Here is a 24,029-nt window from a genome sequence, read left to right on the forward strand (position 1 = left end):
ATATCTAAATCTCTACGCCCTTATTTTGGAGAAAGGTTATTTTTGTCGAGGCTAGTCCCCGACATAGCATACAACAACAAAAACAACAAACAGATATGGAAACAAAGTGTAAACAGACAAATTCAACAGCAGCACCAGACTCACAATTAATCAAGACAGCAGGACTAGTAGACAAGGACACAGACACAATCTAACTGTACTGCAGCTGCGAAGAGCACATGGACGGCCTGCAGTGCACACCTAGAAGCATCAGGAAGGCACAGGAGGGAAGGCACAGGGAGCCCCTGACTTTCGAGTGAAGGAAAAAAAAAATACACTAGGTTTAATCAACAGATTATATAAAACAAATGAACAGGGAACATGAAGAAATAGCATTAAAAAATTCAAACAAAAGTCAGACAGTGGTGGCACAAGCCTTTAATACCAGCACTCAGGGGGCAGAAGCAGGCAGATCTCTATGAGTTCAAGGCCAGCTTGGTCTACCAGAGTGAGTTCCAGGACAGGCTCCAAAGCTACACAGAGAAACCCTGGGGGTGAGGGGGAAGGAACAAAACAATAGTAGAATAGAGTATCACTCAGCCATAGGAAAATGTCAAGCATTCTAATATGCATACATTTGAAGTCTGCAAAGGAAGGGGAATATAAGAATATTTGAAGAAATGATGAACCCCATAAAAACTCAATTTGATGAAAACTATTAATGCATAGGCCCAAAGGAGTCAATGAATCAATCCCATTTGAAAAACCATGAAGAAAAATGTACCTATCTACAATAAAACTGCTTAACACCAGTCACAGAACCTTTTACACTAGAGCTGACTCATTTTACGTCTAAAACAGAACAAGACTTCCACAGGCTTCTATAGAAGTCAGTAGAACAGCAACTTTAAAGTCCCGACAAAGATCGGGGGCTGGGGAAATGACTGAGTGTTTAAGAGCACTTGCTGCTCTTACAGAGACCACGTCAGCTTCTAACTCCAGTTCCAGGTAATGTGATGCTCTCTTTTGGACCCTGCCAGCACTGCATACACGTGTTGCACATACATACATGCAGACAAAACATAAATAGAAATCTTTTTTGAAAAAGAAAGTAAGGTCAGTCTAGCACTCCATACCCAACAGCCAGAAACCTTTCAACTACAGGCTTCTACAGACATGCAAAGGGTGACATCAGCAGACATTCAGTAGAGGAGGAGAACCTACATCTACACAAAGGAATAAGGAGTATCAGAACCGGTGTAAAGAAAAAGGCTAAGCCGGGTGGTGGTGGCGCACGCCTTTAATCCAGCACTCAGGAAGCAGTGGCAGGTCGATCTCTGTGAGTTTGAGGCCAGCCTGGTCTACAGAGCGAGTTCTAGGACAGCTATGGCTACACAAAAACCCTGTCTCGAAAAACCAAAAATAAATAAATAAATGGCTATTAGCTTTGAAAGGTAAAGCAAAAATATGTACAGTAAAATGAGTAATAAGCAGTATAATATATACACAAACACACAAGTCACAAGACTAGAAAAGCATATAGCATGCTTCTGCAAACTGCCGCATGAAGAGATACTACATGACATCAGTCACAGCTGTAATAAAACACACCCAGATTAAAAACTTGAAAGCAACCATTACTTTTAAAATCAAAGGTGAATAAAATATAAAGTCCATAAACAACACAAATGAAGGGAGGGGGGAAAGATAAAGGGAGTAAAATAGAGATAGGATCCATAGGTAGAAAAAAAGTCAGAAGAAATTTAAACCCAGCCATATTATAACTGGGAACATTAATTGTGAAAGGCCTAAATATATCTATTAAAAGAACAGGGACTTCAAAATAGGTTTAAGAAAACAACACGAAACCATGTACATAATTAGTGCAGAAAATTTTTACATAATTTCTATTCTATAATTCATAAAATATCTTATTCATTATGAACTAAAGGGCTATTAAGCTACTGGACACTCACTTGCCGTCAGTTTTCTCTTTCATAATGTAAGGCTGCTGAACTAGCGTGATCTCATCAGGCACATTCGTGTGGGCTCTAGAACTCTATGACTATGACAAACTGATTCATCGTCTCACATGTGTTCACCTTAAAGATAAACATGTCTCTGGATCATAAAAGGTAGAGAGCAGGGGAGCTATTGTTAAACACACTGCTGTGTTTAAGACAGTGTGGAGATTTATCAAAGACTCAGAAATTGTTTATGCAGGTCTAGAAAGTGGCCTGCAGATATCTATGTATAATAAATATCCTCACTAATTTAGCCTGTTTACCAACCATATCTGAAAAACATACTCTTAAGATGAGAGAAAAACCATATCTGTTCCTAACTTCTTGTCCCTTCTATCAATTATGGATGACACTCTACACAAAAATCAGGCTCCAGTCTGGAGTAACAGGCTCATTTTTCTAGTTCTAGTATTGCTGCCTCAGTCAGGAGTCACTGTGAGTTACCATCCCTGTCTATTTAGAAGTCCACCCCCTTTATACTTGCCCATGTGCCCCTAATCTCAGGGCCCTCGTGTCTCAGCATGCTGAGCTGTCGCCACCACACCTGCTTTTACACCGTCCTCGACTGGACTTACTCTAACTGTAGACTTCATCCCACTGAAGTCTTACTACAGATGACTACAGTTTGTCTTACCTAGCCTACTGTGCAAATGCCTGCCACCAGTTACAATGAGAAACTTAGAAATAATCAACAAGGCCAGGCATGGTGGCATACACCTTTAACCCCAGCACGTGGAAGACAGACAGGCAGATCTCTGATTCAAGGCTGGCCTGGTCTATAACACGGCAGGACTACTCAGAGAAACCGTGTCTCAAAAAACCAAAACAGCCAGGCGGTGGTGGCGCACGCCTTTAATCCCAGCACTTGGGAGGCAGAGGCAGGTGAATCTCTGAGTTCGAGACCAGCCTGGTCTACAAGAGCTAGTTCCAGGGCAGGCTCCAAAGCCACAGAGAAACCCTGTCTCAAAAAACCAAAAAAAAAAAAAAAACCAAAACAAACAAAAAGAAACTAAAAAATTAAAAATAAACCCTATAACAATACAAACAACAATGATATATATGTATATTAAATATCAGATGTAATGCATACATATGAAAACATCACTAAAAATGTTTAAAACCTATCACTGCTGGAAAAAAATTCCTGCATCATATATACCCTGAAGGATGACACAGCTGGTGGTATCTTTAAATAAAACAGCTCAGATTGTAAGGGTCAATACACAGGACAGGTTTGTGAAAAGGTCTCCACAGTCTTTTGAAGCAGTACATTAAACTTACACTTTAAACACTTATTTCCTTGGATATGTGTGACAGTCAGTGCTCTCCTTCCTCCATGTGGATGCTGTATGAAATGCAGGCTGTCAAGCTTGGCAGCAGTGCTGAAAGCTGAACCTAAGGCCTCAATCATACAAGAATGCAAGCACTGAGCCATTTTCACCCTAGTACATTCACGTTAAATAGATGGTAACACAAATTAAAATCACAATTCTGGGACTAACCTCTAACACATACAAAAAGATATAACCAGAGGGAAGGAGGACTGAAATGGAGCACAAAGTGGTCACCCGTGCTCGCTTCGGCAGCACGTACACTAAAACTGAACAACAGAGAAGATCAGCATGGCCCCTGCTCAAGGATGACACGCAAGTTCATTAAGCGTTTCATTTTTTTTTTAAAAAGAAAGTAGCCAATCCAAAAGAAAAAGTAGGAAATAAATAAGCAAAAAAATAATGAAACAAAAATGCCAGCCCTAAATCTAACCAACTATTCCCAGTTAATTAAAATTGGGCAGGACTATTTTCAATTAAAAAGAAAGATTGCCAGACAGAAGTAATATTGAGCTACTATCCATTAACCTCTTCTTTTTCTTTCTTTCTTTCTTTTTTTTTTTTTTTTTTGAGACAGTATAAGGCATGCTGTCCTCAGACTTCCTATGTACAGCCCTGGTGATCCCTGAATTTAAAACGCTGAGACAGGAGGGTCATGAATTTGAGTCCAATCAGGCCTACAAATGTCCTACTCAAACAGAATGGACCCCTGATAGGAACCTAGCCATTCACATCTCAAAGCCCATTGAAAACTACTTCCAGGTAAGTTAAATTAAACACATATATTCTTCTAATTCTGGAGCGTGAGAAAAGTAGTTTGTTATAATTTTAAACCCAGGAAAGAAGATGACAAAGCAAAGGAATAACAAGAATATATTTATATTAACAATGGAGTACTTCTCTGTATAAAAACAAAGTCACAAAAGCCAGTCTTGCTGTCCGTGCAAAGACACACCTACCTCCTTGCACTTAACAGAAATCCAAGTAGTTGAAACATCCCAATTTTTAGCCTTTTACAAGAAAGCATGATCTAAAATGTTAAAAGTTTAAAAGTTAGAAAGAATGAAAAGCTCAATCAGGTCTAGGTTCAGCTCTCATGCTCTGCGGCTACTTATGAACTATCTACTTGAACTTAACCAATTACTTAATTACAATAGATTTTATCATTTACAAAGTAGTTGTTTGTACCCTATTTTTTTTCAGACAAGGTCCAGTAATATAAATAAGAACTTACTATGTAGCCCAACTGTGCCTTGAACTTGCAATGATGCTTCTGCCGCTGCCTCCTCCACGCTGGGAATACAGGAGTATATCACTACACTGAGAGCCAACAACAATGATGTTGTCTATAAGATTTGACAGAGCCCACAAATATCAGGCCTCTCTACATGCAAACTCTGCATTTAGGACTGTTACTAGAAACACAAAATTTCAATGTGCCTTCTGCATGATGAAACCAGTGAATAGGACAGCACCTAACTATATAGTGATAGGTATGGACCAAATGATTAAAAAACAAAAACAAAAATCAAAACAAAGGCGAAAAGGTCACCCTAAGGAGGTACATATCTGAGACGGCATGCATACATGTGGGTACACACATGGCCTACTTTTAGTTGGCCTGATAAATAAAACTGTTTTTTTTTTGGGGGGGGGTGAGATGCGATTGAAGCTTGACCAATAGGACAAGAAAGAGGTCATTTTAAGCAAAAATCCAAAAGATGATGCTCACCTTTAAACCCAGCACTTGTGAGGCAGAAGCAGGTAGATCTCTCAAGTTGGAGGCCAGCCTGGTCTACTGAGTTCCAGGACAGCCAGAGCTATGTAGAGACCCTGTCCAAAAACAAAATGATGGCCCAAATCTCTATTTCAGTACAAGACTTTTGAAGGGAAAAGCCTGAGATGCCAAACCTGCAGGTATATTTTCATGACAGACATGAGAGATGCATTTTCCACTTGTTTAAAGAAACCAGTAGAGAAATCCACTAAACTGAATTTTACATTCTTTTTTCTCCCATATCACTTTCCGTTTTTACCACAGAATTTTATCCCAATATGACTTTATGTTTGCGAATTTGTTTCTCTGTACCAAAGAGAAGCCTAGCCGGGTGGTGGTGGCGCACGCCTTTAATCCCAGCACTTGGGAGGCAGAGGCAGGCGGATCTCTGTGAGTTCGAGACCAACCTGGACTACAAGAGCTAGTTCCAGGACAGGCTCCAAAACCACAGAGAAACCCTGTCTCGAAAAACCAAAAAAAAAAAAAAAAAAAAAAACAAGAGAAGCCTAAACTGTGAACTTCCAGGCTGGGGAGATAGCTCAGTGAGTGAAGGACCCAAGTTCAGACCCCCAGCCCTCACATAAAGAGCCGAGTGCAGTTAGTCTCTGTAATCCAATCCGCTCTAGCCAAAAGTTAACTCGATTCGGTGGGAAGCCTCACCTCAGATAAAGCAAGGAGTGACAGAAACTGGTCTCTGATCTCCACAACGTGTACACAAACACACACACACTATCTTCAATCATACAACTTAAAATGTTTGTTTTCATTGCTGCTCTTAATGCTATTGACCAGGTAGAATATAGCACTGACTGTGACAAACAGTAAACAAATTTTTATTGAAAAGGCATCGGTTTTTGTCAACACAACACAAACGAGTCAGCTGAGAAGGAACTCTACACAAAAAGCGTTAGTCTCTCTGACAGGGTGTGGGTATGTTTAGATGTGGAATACTTTATTAGCAATTGCTTACATTGCAGCATAAGAACACAGAACCAGGGATGGAGAGGTGGACCAGCACGCTCAGGCATGATGAAGGGGAGGAGTGTTGCAGACGTGACGTGGCCACTTCACTCAAGAGCTCACAGCACAAGACTGGGCCTGTCAACATCCTGTTACAAAAGGTAGGAGCCTACAGGGCCACACCCTTCCCTGAGGATTTTATAAGCAGTTAACAGTTAGGAGCTGAGGGACTCCACAGAGCCTCAACCCACCTAAGAAGCTACTGGCAGTTAAAGGTTACTGGGGGGAGAAGGGGCCACTGCTAAGGGTCCACACTACTGTAAACACCCCCTCAGCCTTGCTCACAGAAGCAGCCCTAAGGAAAGTCGATGGCTACCGCCCCCAAAGGCACAAAAGTAGAAGAAGAGTAGATAAAGAAGGCAATCCCTGAGAGTAGGGGATGACGACAGAGTAACGGGTGAGCTGATTAAATACACCATCTACACTGAGGGAGCTGGGCAGGTAATCATAAACACCTGGAATTCACTAAAACCCAAACAGCGGGGATAATGTGGAGGATTTTTCTTAATTAAATCATTTTAAGTGGGAAGGCCCACTTTTAACCTTAATTTTTTGTTTGTTTTTCAAGACAGGTCTCTGTGTAGCCCTGGCTATCTAGGAACTCTGTAGACCAGGCTAGCCTTGAATTCAGAGCTCCTCCAGCTTCGGCCTCCTCAGTGAGGGGATTAAAGGTGTGAGCCAGCACTGCTTGGTCTTGATCTTCGGAGGTGGAGCGATCCACCTATAACCGGCCACACCTTTTGCTGGCAGCCTCTATAAAGGACTGGAAGAAGGGAAGAAGGAAGCCTGCCCTGCTGGCTTGCTCTCTCACTCACAAGTCCATTCTCTTACCGGCATTGGAGCATGCTTCATGGGAATTCTGATGTATACTGAATTTGCTGAGACATCCAAACTCATAAAATAAACAACTATTAAATTCGTGGACCTTCCATTGGTGAAAGTCATTGTTGGACTAGTGGACTATATATTTTATCAGTCTGATCCTATGGAGAACCCTGACTAATAAGTATGAAATTACTACTAAAGTAATAAAAATGGGACTTTAATATATTTTAACAAATAAACATACCAAAAAAACGACCAGGGAGCTCCCTTGCAGGCAGAGTTCCAGTAAGTAAGTCTGACAGACTCAGGACAGACAGCTGTCTCTAACTGGGGTGGAGAGTGTCAGGCAGCCATCACTCCTCCCCTCCTTACAAGTGGGGAGCCTGTCTTTTACAGTGCTGAAATCTGGCAGACATTACTTCCCAGAAGTGGAACTGAAAGGCTGGAGTGCTGAGCAAATAAGATGACCACATCACTGTCCTGACAAAACGCAAAAACAAAGACGGGCACGCTGTCTAGATGCCAGTGTCTCTGGTACAGTGCGCACACGCCTGTAATCCCAGTCTCTAAAGCCAAAGGCTGGAAGACTGCAAGTCTGAGGTCAACCTGGGCTACATAAGCTCTGGTCACTTTACACTACATAGGGAACACTGTCTAAAATAAAAATAAAATAGGTAGGGGCTGGAGAGATGGCTCGGTGGTTAAAAGTATTGCCTGCTCTTCCAAAGGTCCTGAGTTCAATTCCCAGCAACCACATGGTGGCTCACAACCATCTGTAATAAGGTCTGATGCCCTCTTCTGGCCTGCTGGCATACACACAGATAGAATATTGTATACACAACAAATGAATAAATAAATATTAAAATAAATAAATAAAATAGGTAAATTAAACTGAAAAATAAAAACAATGTAGCATCACAAATGGTGAGCGCTGAGAAAACAGACACAAGACAAGTGAGGTGTGTGAAGTTCAGTTAGCAGTTACGATGAAGGATGGAGTGCAGCCAACTGACGCACTGCAATACGGACTCCACACGCACAGCAGAATTCCACCAGTGCTACATGTTTCAGAGCGAAAAGTGACTGTGTCTAGGGGAGAATGCCTCTGCTCTTAGGAGATGAGGACTAGAGGTAGGTAACAATTTATTCCTGAAAGACTCACTCAGAAATTAAGAGGAACCCATACACTGTATTTTGGCTGTTTGTATAACTATGTGGACGGAGGCAGAGCCAACTGGAAGAATGTTAATAGTGACTGAATACAGGTGGAGCTTCAGTCCAGAAAGTCACTATATTAGTGCTGCTTTTATGTGAGAGTGAAGACTTAAAACTAGTAAGTTTAATTTTAAAATAAATTATATACAGATTTTGTTCTAATTTAGCTTGCTCAGAAAAGGTCCACCTTAGTAGTTGATAACTCTATTAAGTTATGTAAAGTTATATACCAAAGGCCTACTATGTTCTGGGGACTCAGCTATGGGTAAAAATAAAAGTGTCAGACCTTGGGTTTTACAATAAAGAAGTCGGCAAACTACGGCCAGCATGTCAAAACAGTTCCATCTTCAACTGTTGTAAATCAAGTCTTATTGGGAAATATCTTAGGTTCATCTATTTATACAGACACTTTTACTCTTTTATGGCAAATCTGAGCCATACAAAAGCAGCCACGAGTTTACAAACCTACTGCATATACTACCTGACCCATTATAGACTAGCTTAGTGTTGTGCAAAAACATAATTAAACCACTTCTGGGGGGAAGACTACTATTTTTATTTTTGGAGATGGTCTCTCTCTATTATGTAGCTCTGGCTGTGCTAGAACCTGGAACTCACTCAGTAGACCAGGCTGGCCTTGAACTCAAGAGTTCCTCCTGCTTCTGCATCCTCAGTGTCTTTTGTTTGGTGCTGGGTCAGCACCTGCACATGGGAGGCCAGAGCTCTCCACTGAGCTACAACCCCAGCCCAAATCCTAACTTTAAAAAGACAAACCTGAGAAGCATGGGATTCAGTCTTTACATAGTCTCAGGCAACGAAGTCTGTCAAATCTAAATTTGAACTTTGCAATAATGTGCAAGATGTTTATTAAAACATATTAAAGTTACTGAAGTACTGAACAGCACTAACTCTTTAGAGATGGTTTTTATAAGTAACTGAAACACTATCTAGCCAGGTGGTGGTGGTGCGCATCTTTAATCCCAGCATTCGGTATCTAGTTCTAGAATTTGATCTTGCGTAGCCTAGTGGGACTCAAACGCACTACCTTTCAGCCTCAGTCTCCCTTGTTTTGGGACCACAAGTAAGCATCCCTACCACCCTATATGGCTAAGAATAATCTATGGCACAATGGACCTTCCATATGGACAGATTTGGCATCCATGAATGGGGTAGGGGAGCTTGCTTCTACATTGAACAGATATAAATTTTCGTCATTATTTGTGAAATAGCACAACAACTCTCTGTATTAGATATCAGAAGAAATGTCCTCACACGCTGAGCAGTGTCTGGCACTGGGTGCTGACCGAAGGCTGTAAATAAGTGCAGACCAGGGAGTGAGCAAGCTCATGCATTCTAACTGCTGACTGAGAGAAACACAGCTACCAAACAGGACTAACAGGTGTGGGTCACCATGGGGTCCCCTAAGTTTGAGGACATTTCTCTTATGGTCTCATTAGCCCAATTACTTTGGTTAGTAATTCTTTTTCCATTGGTAATTCAAATAAAAAGTGAATAAACCCAGATCTAAATTATCATAAATTCCCAGCAAGCAAGTAAGGTGTTAAGTGAGTTATTTCTACCAAAACACAGCTGAAGTAAATGAAAAAATGATCGACTTTAGAACCCAGTTGTAAATACGAAGGTCCTGTGCAGCATTAATGCTGTACTGACCAGTTTCAACAGGTACGTGCCTGCCTCCTCCAGCTTCCCTCACAAGTGCAGAGTACCTGTAAGTGAGAGCTACAGTTGAGCAGCGGGGCACGACAGTTCATCTGCTTCTGCGTGTCTAAATTCTCACCCGAAAATCATGTTCTCGAAAACCAACAAAGCACACTGGAAACTAAAAATGTGCAATCTTCCTATTATTTGACAATCAAACACTTATTCCTAGTTTCCAGAAACTCTCAGCAAACTTGAGGAACTTTGAGCCTGATGCAGGAAGGAAGGCATCATAGGACTGTGGGCTGAGAGGAATAGCTAGTTCTAGCCTCGTCATTTCTGTCCTCTGCTTGCACACTCCCCACAAGCCCCCCAAAAACATGTAAAAGGATTCTAGAACCTCGCCAATGGAAAAACCTGTGAAATGGCACACTCTACACCCGGCTCCAAAAGCTCAGAATCACGCTGTTACTGTTAAAACAAGCGTAAACAAGAACTAAGCTAGATCCCGGGTGCCACAGCAGCGCTCTGGAAAATGAAACCCTCGTAGCACCCTGGATTAGATGTTAGAACTTCAGGCCTGGCTTCCAACCAACAGTCTACATGACAATGTTATAAACTAGGCAATGTAAATCTCAGTATTTTATTTTAAAAATTTTAAATTATGTGTCTGTGTCTTCTGCCAGGATGTATGTCTGTGCGCCACTATGCCTGGTGCCCGTGGAGGCCTAAGTGTTGGATTCCCTGGAGCCGGAGTTACAGCCGGTTGTGAGTCTCCATGCAGGTGCTAGGAACTGAACCTGGGTCCTATGGAAGAGCACAATGCTCTTAATCCCTGAGCCATCTTTCCAGGCCCCAAATACGGTATTTTAAGAACCTAAACTTGGGGAGTTCTGTCCCTGTGATCAGCATCCAATGACCAGAGCACAGAGGGGAGACTGTCTCTCTGGCTACGGTGAACCACCCAGGTTTACTTCTGTATGCTGCTTTACTAAGTCTACATGTTAATCCAACTCCTACAGTGATTTTCTAGCCACACTAACAACTTTTCCTGCAGCTGTGCTAACTTATCCATTTCGGAAACTCAGCAACATCAAATTGTACCTTTGGAAAACTGACAAAAAATGCCTAAGCATTTCTCTAAAAATCTATAATTATATATTGATTCCATTATTCAAGAAAGATAATCTTAAATTTTTAAAAATTTTTACTCAGAAATCTGCTGAAGCATCTATTCAAATAGTCACTTGTTTGCCTTCACTTTGAAAATACACAATACATTACTGAAAAGTTTCAAACATGAAAAGAGTTTTATTATATTTAATTTCAATACATTCTAATAGTGGCAACATTCATCTTTATGGCCTTTCCATAAATAATACAATACACTTACTATGACTGAAGGAAAATTTTTCTCCAAAGGTCTTTGATCAATTCCTTCTCCCAGTCTACAAAATCCATACAAACTCAGGGACTGGAACCAATTAAGACCTGGTTCCCACCTTCTCCTTTCTTGGTGTCCCTTCCAACATGGCCTTGGCCATGCATCTTTTAGAAAAAGATAACCAAGATTCAAGGGCCTGACCACAAACTAATTTTCTCCCTATCATGAGGGCACCCCAGCTGGCTGCCCTCCATAAAAGAGCAATTCACGGTGAACTGGAGCCCTCCTCTGCCTTCCCAGGCTCTGACAGTGGTTCTCAACCTGTGGGTGGTGACCCCTTGGAGTCAAATAACCCTTTAACAAGAGTGAACTAAACCATCAGAAAAGAGATATTTACATTATACTTCACAGTTGAAAATCACAGTTGCGAAGTAGCAACGAAAATAATTTTATGGCCAGGAGTCACCACACCATAAAGAACTGTATTAAAGGCCACAGCATTAGGAAGACTGAACCCGCTGCTCTGGGATGTGAGAAGCCTTTCTTTACAAGCCATCTTGCTCTCTATGTGGGCACTACAGTCAGATTCTCTTCCTCACTCTTTCTCCCTTCACGAGAAACCAGAGTGGCTAAAGACACTGATTCCAAAACTCTAGGTACAGGTATTAATGTGTAAAAGCTTTAGTAACCGAAAAAACTCAGCAGTTTCTCTAAGAATCTTCAACCAAATTACAATTAGCTGATTTTGCCTTTGAATACATTACCTAAACCGAACAGAGAACTAAACCTTAAAAAGGTAAATTCCATAACATCACACCGTTTCCTCCTCTTCTCGTGGCTCACGTCAGTACTGTTCTGAGAGCCACACACACTGCTCATGCCAAGTGATGAATGATGATATAAGGGAGGGGACTTTTCTCAGACCTGTCCCAATGACAAGACATAGGCATGAGGGAGCTAAGTGAGACACCCCAGTTGATCCAAAGTGCCCCTTGCAACAAGACAGGCCACTGGCACCTTCCTGACAGCACTCTTGAGAGCTCAAGTGGTGCCCATCCTTTCCTTTTCTACGCAGCAGACCCCTAGCTTCCTCCTCCAGACTGCTGCTCCCCAACAGCCATGGAGAAACTGCCCTGCGCCTCTGCAGGGGGGCATGGCACCTACCTCAAAGTGAAGGAATGCTCAGATGTTCCTGCTACAGCCAGCCACAAAGACGCACACCTTATATCAACAAGAAGCCCCTGCCCCAAGATAACATGATTAAGGCCACACCTCCAGTCCTAACCTTGCTAGAGATCTAAAATCAACAGGTGCTTTGGTTAATATCCGAAGCATACTGCTAGGCCAATAAGTGACCGACGTACAAAAAATTAAACATAGAAGCTGTCTTCACTATGTGTACTGCTCCCTCAAGACAGTTACTTAAGAAAACAGTACTAGGCATCGGTCCCCAAACAGATTTAGCAACAGGTAAGTCTGATATGACTCACGGGCTTTAAAGACACTCCTCAGAGATGCCTTCCGCGCAGGTTAGTTCTGTGTGGAGGTAGAGAAAACTGAAAAGAGGGCACCTCCTTATCTGGCAGCAGGCAAGCCTATAAGGGCATTTTCTTAGTGACAGATGTTAAGAGGGCCCAGCCTATTGTCTGTAGTGTCATCGCTGGTTGCTGGGTTCTACAGAAAGCAGGCTGAGCAAGCCAGGAGGAACAAACCAGAAAGCAGCACTCCTTCGTGGCTTTTACATCAGCCCCACCCCCACCCCGTTCTAGCCTTAACTTCCTTCAGTGATGAACTGTGATGTGGAAGCATAAGCCAAATCCTTTCCTCCTCAAGTTGCTTTCGGTCATGGTGCTTCACCAAAGCGATAGACGCCCTGACTGAGACACTTTCTAAACAGTACATCTCCCTTTGCTCAGAACAGGATTTCAATTGGGTAAAGACAATCATACCAGACAATGCTAAGGATTGTCTTTGGAACAGCAAACTATGGCATCTCTGGATTACCTGGGCAGGTATTAAACCACACTTCCGGTCTGGGCAGGGTAACCAGCTCAACTCTGCCCAGTTTTTGGTCCCCCTAAGTCTCCCATGATCTATGCTTGATACATTTTCAGCAGTCTTTATTCCTAAAACGCATTTCAAACCGAGTGATTTAATTTTTCATCAATCCCTATCTGCATTAGCATGAGTAGAAATCGTCTCCACGCAAGTGTAATTTACAACTTCTTCCCACATAAACTTAGCTAACTCATCGTAGGCTTTTCTGTCTCCAACCCATAACATTTTCCGCTTAGTAAAACATTCAAATGAAAGATACCTAAATAATTCACTTCCTTCACCACAATGGAAACAACGTCCAAAAGTTGAGCAGCTTTCTTCTTTTTTTTTATGTACAAAAGAATCAACTCTTTAAAAAAAAAAAAAGCTTCAATATCTCAACGAAACCTACAATTTTAGCATTTAAATATGCGGGTGAGCTTAGAACGTCTTGGATTAAAGAAATCTGCTTTCTGAATCTAGTCACTGCAGCCTGCCAAGGCCACACCTTCTAACCACCCCGAAATTCCCAAGTCAAACGTGTGAGTGGCGGTGAGGGGACCTGAGACGGCTCAGGGCTCAAGTAAAACACCAGTCAGCAAGCTGCACCCACCGGGGCGAGGGAACCCCAGGAGGGCGGGCCGGGGCACCGGGGCACGGCTACATCGCAGCCCGGGAGAGCTGCGGAAACACCTCCCGGCGCCGGCAGCCTCCTTCCTCGGGGCGAGGGTGCGGAAGACACTCAGGAAAAACACACCCATGTCCCTCACCGGCCTCCGCCCCACGGGCTTCTGCTTCCCCCAACAGCCGCCCCGCGGCCCGAGGGAGCTTGCGGGCCGCGGCCGCAGTCGGGCCACGCGGGAGTCTCCGTCGCGCCGGGGTCCCGAGTCCGCTCGCCGCTCGCCCGCCCCCCGGGGCTGCGGGGCCGCCCGCCCGCCCGCCCGTCAGCCACTCACGTCCGTCCGCGTCCTCCGGCAGGTCCTCCTGGAGCAGCGAGAGGTCTGCGCCGGGGGAGAGAAGAAAGGCCGGGTCAGCGTCCTGGGCCGGCGCCGCACCCCAGCCGCCCGCCGCCCGCTCGGCGGCGTCTCCCCGCGCCGGCCTGTCCCGGGTGCCGCCGAGCGCGGGGAGCCGCCGCCGCCGTCGCCGCCGCCGCCGCCCGGGGAACTGGGGCCACGTACCCGCCATCTTGTGCTCGCCCCCGCCTCCTCGTCTCCCGGGATCCCGCTCCGCGAGCCGCGCGAGCCGGGAGCCGGTGGGCGCGCGCGGGCCAGCGGGGGCGCGCGCGGAGCGGGCCGAGGTCCGGGCCTGCGGCGGCTGCGGCGGCGGCGACTCCCGTCCGCCCGCCTCCCGCGCCCCAGCCGCCCTTCGCCCGCCTCCCGCGCCCGGTTGGCCGGCGGGGCCCCGAGGCAGGCGCGTTCCCACCCGCGGCTAGAGGCGCCCTGGCTCCGAGCGTGCGGAGCGCGGCGCGAGCTGCCCGCCGGGGTGGACCTGCGGCTTGTGCCCGAGCCCGGCGGGCGGGGTCCCCGCGGCCCGCAGCTCTGTTGGGTCACCGGGCCTCGCCCACCGCCGGTCGCCGCCCGCTCCGCCGCGCGCCGCTCGTCGCCCGCGCCCCTCCCAGACCTGCTCGTGCGTCGCCGGCGGTCCGCGGCCCAGGCTCCCGCCTCCGAGTGGAAGAAGCGCCGCCTCCGCCCGCCCGCTCGCTCGCGCGCCCGGGCCTCGCGAGTGACTGAACAAAGCCCGGGCCCCAGGGCCGGACGACAGTTGAGTGACAAAAGTTCCGTTCGGCTCGGCTCCGCCGGCCTTCCCGTGCGGCACGTTAGAGCCGCGGCACCGGCCTCGGAGCCCGCGCGCCGCCCGCTCGCCCGAGCTGCCCCTGAGCGGCCGCGGGCGCGCGGGCCGGGCCGAGTCCAGCCACTCCGAGGTTCCTAGCCTTGTGACCGAGCGCAGGGAGGCTCGACGAGGATACCTGCCCCCTCCGCCTCTCCGGGGAATGGCAGACTATCAAGAGTCTAGCACGGTGCTTGCTGCCTAGGGAATCTGGTGGCGGGGTTCCTGGGATTGGTATTTTTTTTTTATTTTATTTTGGGGGTGATTTAGCAGCGCTTTTCTCAAGTGAACTTTGTACCACACACAGACCTTACTATTCCTTTTGTTTGCGGAGAGTTAAGTGGTCCTCTAGGGTTTCCACGTACAAAGTAGGGCAGAACCCAGGCTTTCTGAGTGAGCCCAGTTCATTGTCCCAGTTTTGACAGTCTCAAGTCTAAATCTAGCACCCTCAAGGTCTCCAACTGGTGTTCCCCTGAAGCGGGACAACGCACTTTCGTACTTGATGCCAGTTGGCGAATTTGATATGAAAAGCGAGAGAATTTTTAAATGTTTGGCGTGTTCCCTTCTGTGCTGCAGCCCTAACTGAAGACAACGTACTGATATTTTAAAACATCAGAGGATCAGACCACGTAATCAGATCCTCAGGAATGCACAGATCTGCCTAGGGAAAAAGAGTTATCCATAGCCACTCCAACTCTCCTTTTGGATATATCACTTAACAGATAAAACACAGATTGTATAGTATGAATCGAAACTCCAAGAGACTAGAAATTAGATGCTATAGCCCCAGATGTGTCTGATTTCTCAAATTTAGAATAGGTAAAGACCAAACTTGCATTTCTTTGGTCGCAGAATTTACTTTTGTGAATTCAAAAAACAAGGGCTTAAGAATTCACAGGTTAGAATGAGAAGCCTCAGGTGTTTTTCAGGCGTGCTGTCTTGTCTATGTCTCTCTCTGTCCACCCTACCCCCAACCCCTACACACACACACACACAGGCCTCTCACTGTTCTGAAGTCACCAAGTGGGCTAAACTTCCTAGAAAGCCCCAGGGATCTGCCTCCCCAGCACTGAGGCTGTAAATGAGTTTTTGGAGTTGAATTTAGGTCTGATGCTTGCAAGGCAAACACTTCAGCAACTGAGCTATCTCCTCAGCCTTTGTTTTATCTCTTTAAAAGGGCGGTGGGGGCAGGAGTTTATTTGAGACAAGGACTCAATACTTGCTCAGTCTGGCTGGTCTAGAGCTTGCTATGTGTGGATCATGCTGACCTCAGACTCAGAGATTGGCCTGCATCTGTCTCTCAAATACTTCAAATTAAAGGTGTGCACCACTATGCCCGGCCCTTATTTTAAAAAGTCTTATTACTATATAATCATTATGCAAAATGGTAGGTTTCATTATGACATTTCATACATATTTATTATATACTTTTGTCATATCCACTGTTACTGGTTTTTTAATTTTTATCAGAAGATGAGAAATGTATGATAAAAATGCTTTTTTAAAATTTGTTTCTGTCCATTTGTGTCGTTTGAAACTAGGTTGCCATGCTGTCCACTATCAAAGCCATTCCAAGTAATAGAAATTGTCATTCCTTACTTAAGGCCTCTACTACACGTTTTTAATTGTGTGAAGGCAAATGTTTGAAATTGTTCCCATCCTTCAGATCTTTTTGCTGAATCCACTCAGTGCTGCCCCTAGAGCCTGTTAAATCTCTGAGTCAATGGTCATTCCCCAATGGGAAATCCTAGCCTTTCCCTGTGTTTTCATAGTTTAGTTTTCCAAAAACCCATGATCTCGCTTTATTTACCTCAACTGAAGATGTGTTTTCTCATACCAAAAAGAAAGAAGGGGAGTATTGCTGAAAGCCCTTTCCAGAGAGAGACTTCAGCAATGCCTGCCCCTCCTCTTCAGGTCCGAGGTCAAATGGAGGCAATATCCTGCCAAAGTTCACTTCAAGGAACCCAGGAGTTTATTGGACTTCCTTACAGAGCATACGTGGGAGGTTACTTACAGGGATGTGACTGCTCCTCCCTGAGAGGTCACACCTGGAAAGCCTTTACCCTGCAGAGATGAGGGCCCCTCCTACTAGCCTTTCCTGGCCCCAAAATTCTAGATCCTCCCCAAGAGCTGTGCAATTAAGGCATTTACATACACAGGTGAGGGCCTCATGGCCCTCCTTTACCCCAAATGCAGGAGTATAAACAGCCCACCTGGGATGATGTTGGTAAGCCAAGCAGCTGAACTCCACCGGATGGTAGTTGCTTGGTTTTGAGGACAATCACACTAGGGAGAGAGGAAAGGAAAGAACAAGAGGTTCAGAAATGCACAAAGAAAATTAATATTGTTGCTTAATCCACTCAATGCTGTTTACACACTCTGGTTTCTCTCATAGAATCAAATGTTTACAAAGGTTTGTGAGATGCCCCAACTCCATGGGAACAATTACAGAATTCCTCAGTGGAACATCTTTGACCCTGCTCACTTGGAGCAATGTAGAAAGCAGTAGAGCCTTCCCTGGATGGATAAGAACCAGAATTGGGGTGGAGGGGTCACTGGGAGTGTGGGCCATTGTGGAATGCTTGCCTAGCAATGCCTGGGGCCCTGGGTTCCACCCTAGATACTGTAACAAAAAAGACAGGGCAGGGAGGTGGCAGGAGAGAAAAAGACAAGGGCAGTGGAACTGAGTCCTGTCCAGAATTAGTCCTGCTTGCTTTCAGGCTGTTCTTTCTCTAATTACAGGAGCTGGGTTATCAGAGAGTCAGACCTGCCCTACACGTGGGTGGCACCATTCCTCGGTCCTGAGCTAAACACTGGCAGTTCCGTTTCTCTGCTTCCTGATATGCCCATATGTGAACAAGATCTCACTGCCGTAGCTTCACTAAAACATTTTTTTAGGTGCTGTATTTGTGCACAGACGAGCTTTAATATTTTTAGATTTATTTTGTGTGAGTGCATGTGCACACGTGTATGCACATGGAAGTCAGAGGACAATTTGCAGGAGTGTCTTCTGTCCTTCCACCATGGGGGTTCCAGCAATTGAACTCAGGTTACCAAATTTGGCAGCCAGTGCCTTTACCGGCTGTGCCATTTTGATGGTACCAAGGGACAGGCTTTGTCTACTTTTGTCTTTGGTATGTTCTAAACAAGAATGTCTTGACTCAAGAAACTTGATCAGTTTTTGCTACCTCTTGTCAACTTTTAAAGAATGAATGGAATTATTTTTTCCAGTAGATTGTAAAGACTTAGTGACTCTTTTCCTGTTAAAGAAATTCCCGTACAGAATCTCTGAGATGAATCATCTTCGGTTGCGTAGGAGACTCAATAATCCTACTATCTGAATAGCTCCTGATTCTGTTGTGTAGCAGGCTTTCTTTTGGACCACCAACCAACCCCCAAATCATGCCACAGAGAAATCATGGCACAGAGACTAGTTATAAGTGTTTGGCACTAACCTCTGCTTGCCCCCCCCCCCCCATCTCATAACTTAATTTAATCTGTTCCTCTTCATCTGTGTTTGGCCTTGGGGCTTTTTTACCTTTTTTGCACTCTGTACATCCTAGTCCATGTCTGGATGATTGACAGCTGCCTAGTTGGCCCCAGGCGTCTTCCTCTCTTGCTCATTCTCTTCATTTTCTCCCCTTGAGCCTAGATTCCTCCTCCTATTTATTCTCTCTTCCTGCCAGCCCTGCCTATCCCTCTCCTATTGGTCATTCAGCTTCTTATTAGACCAATCAGGTGTCTTGGGCAGGCAAAGCAACACATCTTTACATCATTAAACAAATGTAGCACTCACGAATGTAACACATTTATGCCTAAAGTAGTAATCCACAACAGGGAGATATACTATGGCAATGAGGCTACAGTCTCCAGGACCCTTGAGAGCCATAGAACAGTAGTGTTGTTTGGACATCCATCACAAAACAGATGAAGGTCCTGCTTGAAAAAATGTCCTAGGCGAGCTATAAACAGGAGGAATCACTTAAGAATGTTTCAGATTGGGCGGTAGTGGCGCATGCCTTTAATGTCGGCACTCGGAAGGAAGAGGCAGGTGGATCTCTGTGAGTTCGAGGCCAGCCTAGTCTACAAGAGCTAGTTCCAGGGTAGGCTTGATAGCTACAGTGAAACCCTGTCTCGAAAAACAGAAGAATGTTTCAGAGCAGCAGGGCAGTGGTGGCACATGCCTTTATTTAATCTCAGCACTCAGGAGGGAGAGACAGGCAGATCTCTGTGAGTTTGAGGCCAGCCTGGTCTACAGAGTGAGTTCCAAGACAGGCTCCAAAGCTACAGAAAAACCATGTCTCAAAAAATAAAGAGTTTCAAATTATTTTAAAACCTATGAAATCAGAGGTTTCTTAACCGTCTCACATGGACGGGTAATTCCACGTGCATCTGTTTAGCCCCAGATTAAAAGGGACTGAAAAGGGACTCAGTATTAGTACTTCATTCAAACTGCGTGATGAGCAGAGGCATTATGGTAAAGATGGAATCTGGGTAGCTCCTTAAATAGTACGGTTCTATGTGGCGGGCTGAGAAAAGGCTGGTGTGAGGAGGGTGTTGCCAGGTCTGCTGGGGAGTTCAGATTTCATCCTGCAGAGGGTATTGCTATCAGTCAGCTCAGGATGCTTCTGCTTAATTTGAACTAGGAATTATCAAGGGGTAAGCAATGCCAACCAAGCGAGGGGTTCCTGTGTGGAGGGCTATAGTCTGGTCTGCGTTCCTGTACTGGTGTGATGGATGTGGCTGTTGTGTATGGTATAGTTTTGTTGTTGTTGTCTTTGCTCTCAGCATTGAGGTCCATGCTTAGCTATCTGCTTATGTGTCCCTAGGGTCTCTGTGCTTGGTGTACAGAAAGATGGCACATGGCTCATTATTGTCACCCAAGGAATGTCATATAGTAGCCATCGGGCATTCTTCACGTGTAGAGATTGAGGAAGATGCTACAAGCTTGATAGGAAGCCACTAATACCTGAGCCTGGCTACCTGTGACTATGTCCTGTGAAAACAGCGCCTATCAAGGAGGAAGGCCTTGGGGAAGGAGGTTCCCAGAGACCTTGAAATAGCACAAAAGTGGAAGCCATTTTTAGCACAGTGACTTTTTATTTTACAAAGTACTTAAGAGAAAAGCTTGAATGTTCTTGTTTGGCTGTTGGGTACACAGTCAGTCTATATGCCACGGCTTGTTTTCTCTCTCTCTCTTTTTTCTTCAAGACAGGGTTTCTCTGTGTAGCCCTGGCTGTCCTGGAACTAGCTCTGTAGCTCTGTAGACCAGGCTGGCCTAGAACTCAGAGATCCTCCTGCCTCTGCCTCCTGGGATTAAAGGTGTGCACCACCACTGCCTGGCTAGACTTTCAGCTTTTCAAACCCTGAGCTAGGGGGCTGGAGAGATGGCTCAGTGGTTAAGAGCATTGCCTCATCTTCCAAAGATCCTGAGTTCAATTCCCAGCAACCACATGGTGGCTCACAACCATCTGTAATGAGGTCTGGTGCCCTCTTCTGGCCTGTAGGCATACACACAGACAGAATATTGTATACATCATAAATAAATAAATAAATATTCAAACCATGAGCTAAACAAACTTCCTTTGTAAGGTTTGGGAGCCTCGGTGATAAGATCCTGACTAATGTAATGAGCCTGTCACAAAGTAAGCAGAATATAAGAGAGAACATTGTGCCCTGAAAGGCCTGGGAGCTACTTAGGAGCCGCCATTCCCCAACATCTTGTTTCACAGTGGTCATTTCTCCTCCTTTGGCCTGCAGCCTTATGCACGTCCATGACTTGTTCATGGGGATCTGGTTTTTATGAAGTCCTGTCAAAGTCTCCAGGGGGGGATGTGTGTGAGGAAGAGAATAAACCCGTGAAGCCTGTCTGGTTGCAGACAGTATCACCACATAAGGCAAAGAGCCAGACTTTATTATAACGAAGCCAGGTGTGGTGGCACATGGCTGTCATTCTAGTACCTGGGAGGCTGAGACAAGACAATCAGAGTTCAAGAACAGCCTCAGTTACATAGTGAGTTTGAGGCCACCCTGAGCTGTTCAAGATCCTGTCTTTAAAACAAACAGCAGTAGTAGCAGCAGAAAGAAGAAGAAGAACTAAACCCCGAACAATAGACCCCCCCCCCCAAGAAACTTAACTAGGGAGTAAGGAATGAGGTAGGTTTCAGTGGGTCCATGAGTTGAGAGGACAAACAGGTTGGAGTGATTCTCAGTGAGGAAAAGCTTGTGCAGAAGACCTCATCAGGAAACCTAGAAAGCACCCATCCTCTCAGATACCCATAAGAGTGGAGGACGGGAGGAGCGCTAAAACCACCAAGGGACCTGAAGGGCGTCCTGTCCGCGCACGGCCTGCTGGGTGTAGTCCTCTCCACACGTAAGGCAGCGTTGTGAGTAACCCTCACTCCGTAGGAAGTAATAAACAGAAAGCACACCTTGGCTTTTGAGGGGACACACTTCGGGATGGAGGGCCAGATGCTGTTTGCTATAGGGCATGTAGGTGCCAGTGAAAGCAGAGCCAAGCCTTGGCCAAAGTGTCCGCAGCTGTGCCTAGCAGTTGTTCTCAGCTAAGCCAACCTGGGCATAGAGGAGGCATTGTGCTCCAGCTGGGGATTGTCGCCTGCCTCCAATCTGCCCACACAGAACTGGCTGTTCTCAGATGCTGAATCAAGGGGAGATACCGACACAAAGGAGATACTGGATAGGACCTGTGACCTGTCCACACGGGCTACTTCTTGATCAGCTCAGTCTAGACAAGTAGTCCTCTATAAGCCTGCACCTGCTAGATACAAAGTTCCCGCTACTCTGGGGAATTTAATTTATTACAAGTTTATCTTGGGGCCTGTTTTTTTTTTTTTTTTTTTACTCCAGGGTTCTGTTCTCTTTGTGGGCCTTTCTTTGGAATTCTCACCATGAGGGGCCGCTTCAGGGTTGAGTTCCTTCCATCTGACTTGATCAGGAGCAAAGCCGGATGATACCCAAGATCTACTGGAAAAATGGAAAGAACCACCGGTCAGATGTGAACAGATACGAAAGAGGCCAGAGGATTTTAGAATGACTTGTTAAAACTGGCTTTTGGGACTTGGAGAGATGGCTCAGCAGTTAAGAGCGCTGGCTGATCTTCCAGAAGTCCTGAGTTCAAATCCCAGCTCCCACATTCAAGCCTCCCACACGGCAGCTCCCAACCATCTCTGACTGTAGTCCAAGGGATCCATTGCCCTCTTCTGGTGTGTAGATGTACACGCAGATAAAACATCCATATACATAAAATACAGAAACAAATACATCTTAAAACTGGCTTTTGGCCTGGGCGGTGGTGGTGTACAACTTTAATCTCAGCACTCAGAAAGCAGAGGCAGGTAGATTTCTGAGTTTGAGGTCAGCCAGTCTGGTCTACAGAGCGTATTCTAGGACAGCCAGGGCTACACAAAGAAACCCTGTCTTGAAAAACCAAACCAGCAAACAACAAGAAGTCCCTGGTTTTTGTTTTGTTTATTTGAGAGACGGTCTCGTGTAACCCAGGCTGCCCTGGAACTTTCTAAGTAGCTCAGGATAATCTTGAACTTCTGATCTTCCTCTGCCTAGAATTAAGGGCATGTGACACTGAGGGGTTAATGACCTATGCAATAAGGAACTTCAGAAGAACTGAGAAACTCCAGACTCAGCATGCTGATAAGAACACCTGTCTGGCAAGAAAACCCAAACAGTAATGAGAACATCTGCCAACATTGCTGGGCCCTGAAACTACAAAGAAAAAAATCTATAGACAAAACTTCCCTCTCTCAACATTCCCTAAAGCCAGTTGCCTCCTGTGCTTGGGTAAACAGTCTTTATTACCCCTGAGAGGCTGCTTGCCTGCTTGCTTCTGATTAAAGCCCAATTCTGCTTCTGTAGAGGTGTGTATCTTTCTATCCATGTTGCCTGGATCAATCCGGATCTAATACCCACCAAGCCTGGGTTTATGTGGGGCAGGGCAGAGAGGGGGGAAGAACACAACCACGGGGAGTGGGGATCAAACCCAGGGCTTCAGGCATGATGGGCAAGTAAGTACTCTACCAACTGAGCCGCATCCCAGGCCAAACAGTTGTTTAGTGCCAGTAAATGTAGAGTACTAGTTTTGGAGCCTGTCCTGGAACTAGCTCTGTAGACCAGGCTGGCCTCGAACTCACAAAGATCCTTCTGCCTCTGCCTCCCGAGTGCTGGGATTAAAGGCATGCGCCACTACTGCCCTGCAAAAGCTGACATTTCTATTTGTCAACAAATGAAGCCACCCCAGAGGCTTGAGGTACACTGACTCACACAAGACCGCATGGCCCTCTGTGCGAAGCCTCAGGCAGCCTCCGTGGTCCGGTTGCCAGCCACAGTTCTGGCTTTGCTTCTGGCTGAGCTCCACACAGCTGTAGGATTTTCTACGTGGAGGAAGGGGGCTTCCTGTCTAGAATGCACCCTTCCTTTCCTAGGCTCTGGCACGCTGATTTTTGAAGAAGAAGCAAACGACTGCTTCTCGGATCATCTTTCGCTACACACAGAAAAAGGCATTGTAGGGCAGAGTGAAGTATTGGAAAGGAGAGATTTGAAGCCTGGGTAGTAGATGAGTCAAGTTAACCCTTTCTTTCCTCTACTTATCCCGGTCCTGGCCGTTCCTGGCATCTAGATGTCAGTGTCATTGCGGTGGTACTAGCCATCAACTATGAAGCGCATTCTTAGAACCATAGCCGACAGCATAAACTGTACGAATGGCTCTTTATGACGCGACCGGTCGTGGGTTCAGATCTCCCGGGGCCGGTGATGTCCGACTGCCCGCAAGTCCGGTGTTGGGTAGCCACCGGAGGCCGACGCCGATGGGACCCGGGCGGAGCCGAAGCCGGGCTGCTAGGCTAGACTAGAGGCGTCGGGAGGAGCCGGCCGGCGGCACGTGACCGACCGCGGAGGCCGCGGCCCAGAAATAGCCCGGG

At 45.8% G+C, this 24,029-nt stretch overlaps 1 protein-coding gene and 1 non-coding gene across 2 annotated transcripts in view; one reads left to right on the plus strand and one right to left on the minus strand.

The window, feature by feature from the left end:
* Ppp4r1 (protein phosphatase 4 regulatory subunit 1) overlaps window positions 1-14,555 on the minus strand; it is a 53,670-nt gene extending 39,115 nt beyond the window's left edge. Inside the window, exons 1-2 of the mRNA XM_057761478.1 lie at window positions 14,430-14,555; window positions 14,208-14,252 (exon numbers count right to left, since the gene is read on the minus strand). Of these exons, the coding sequence (XP_057617461.1) occupies window positions 14,208-14,252; window positions 14,430-14,436 (52 nt within the window). The 5' untranslated portion in view covers window positions 14,437-14,555. The remainder of the gene's footprint in view (window positions 1-14,207; window positions 14,253-14,429) is intronic.
* On the plus strand, window positions 3,574-3,677 carry LOC130870654 (U6 spliceosomal RNA). The gene has a single exon (XR_009056788.1). It is a non-coding gene; the product is annotated as a U6 spliceosomal RNA (small nuclear RNA).
* Window positions 14,556-24,029: the final 9,474 nt, after the last annotated feature.

Source organism: Chionomys nivalis, chromosome 2 (assembly GCF_950005125.1).
Source record: "Chionomys nivalis chromosome 2, mChiNiv1.1, whole genome shotgun sequence".
Taxonomy (NCBI): Eukaryota; Metazoa; Chordata; class Mammalia; order Rodentia; family Cricetidae; genus Chionomys; species Chionomys nivalis.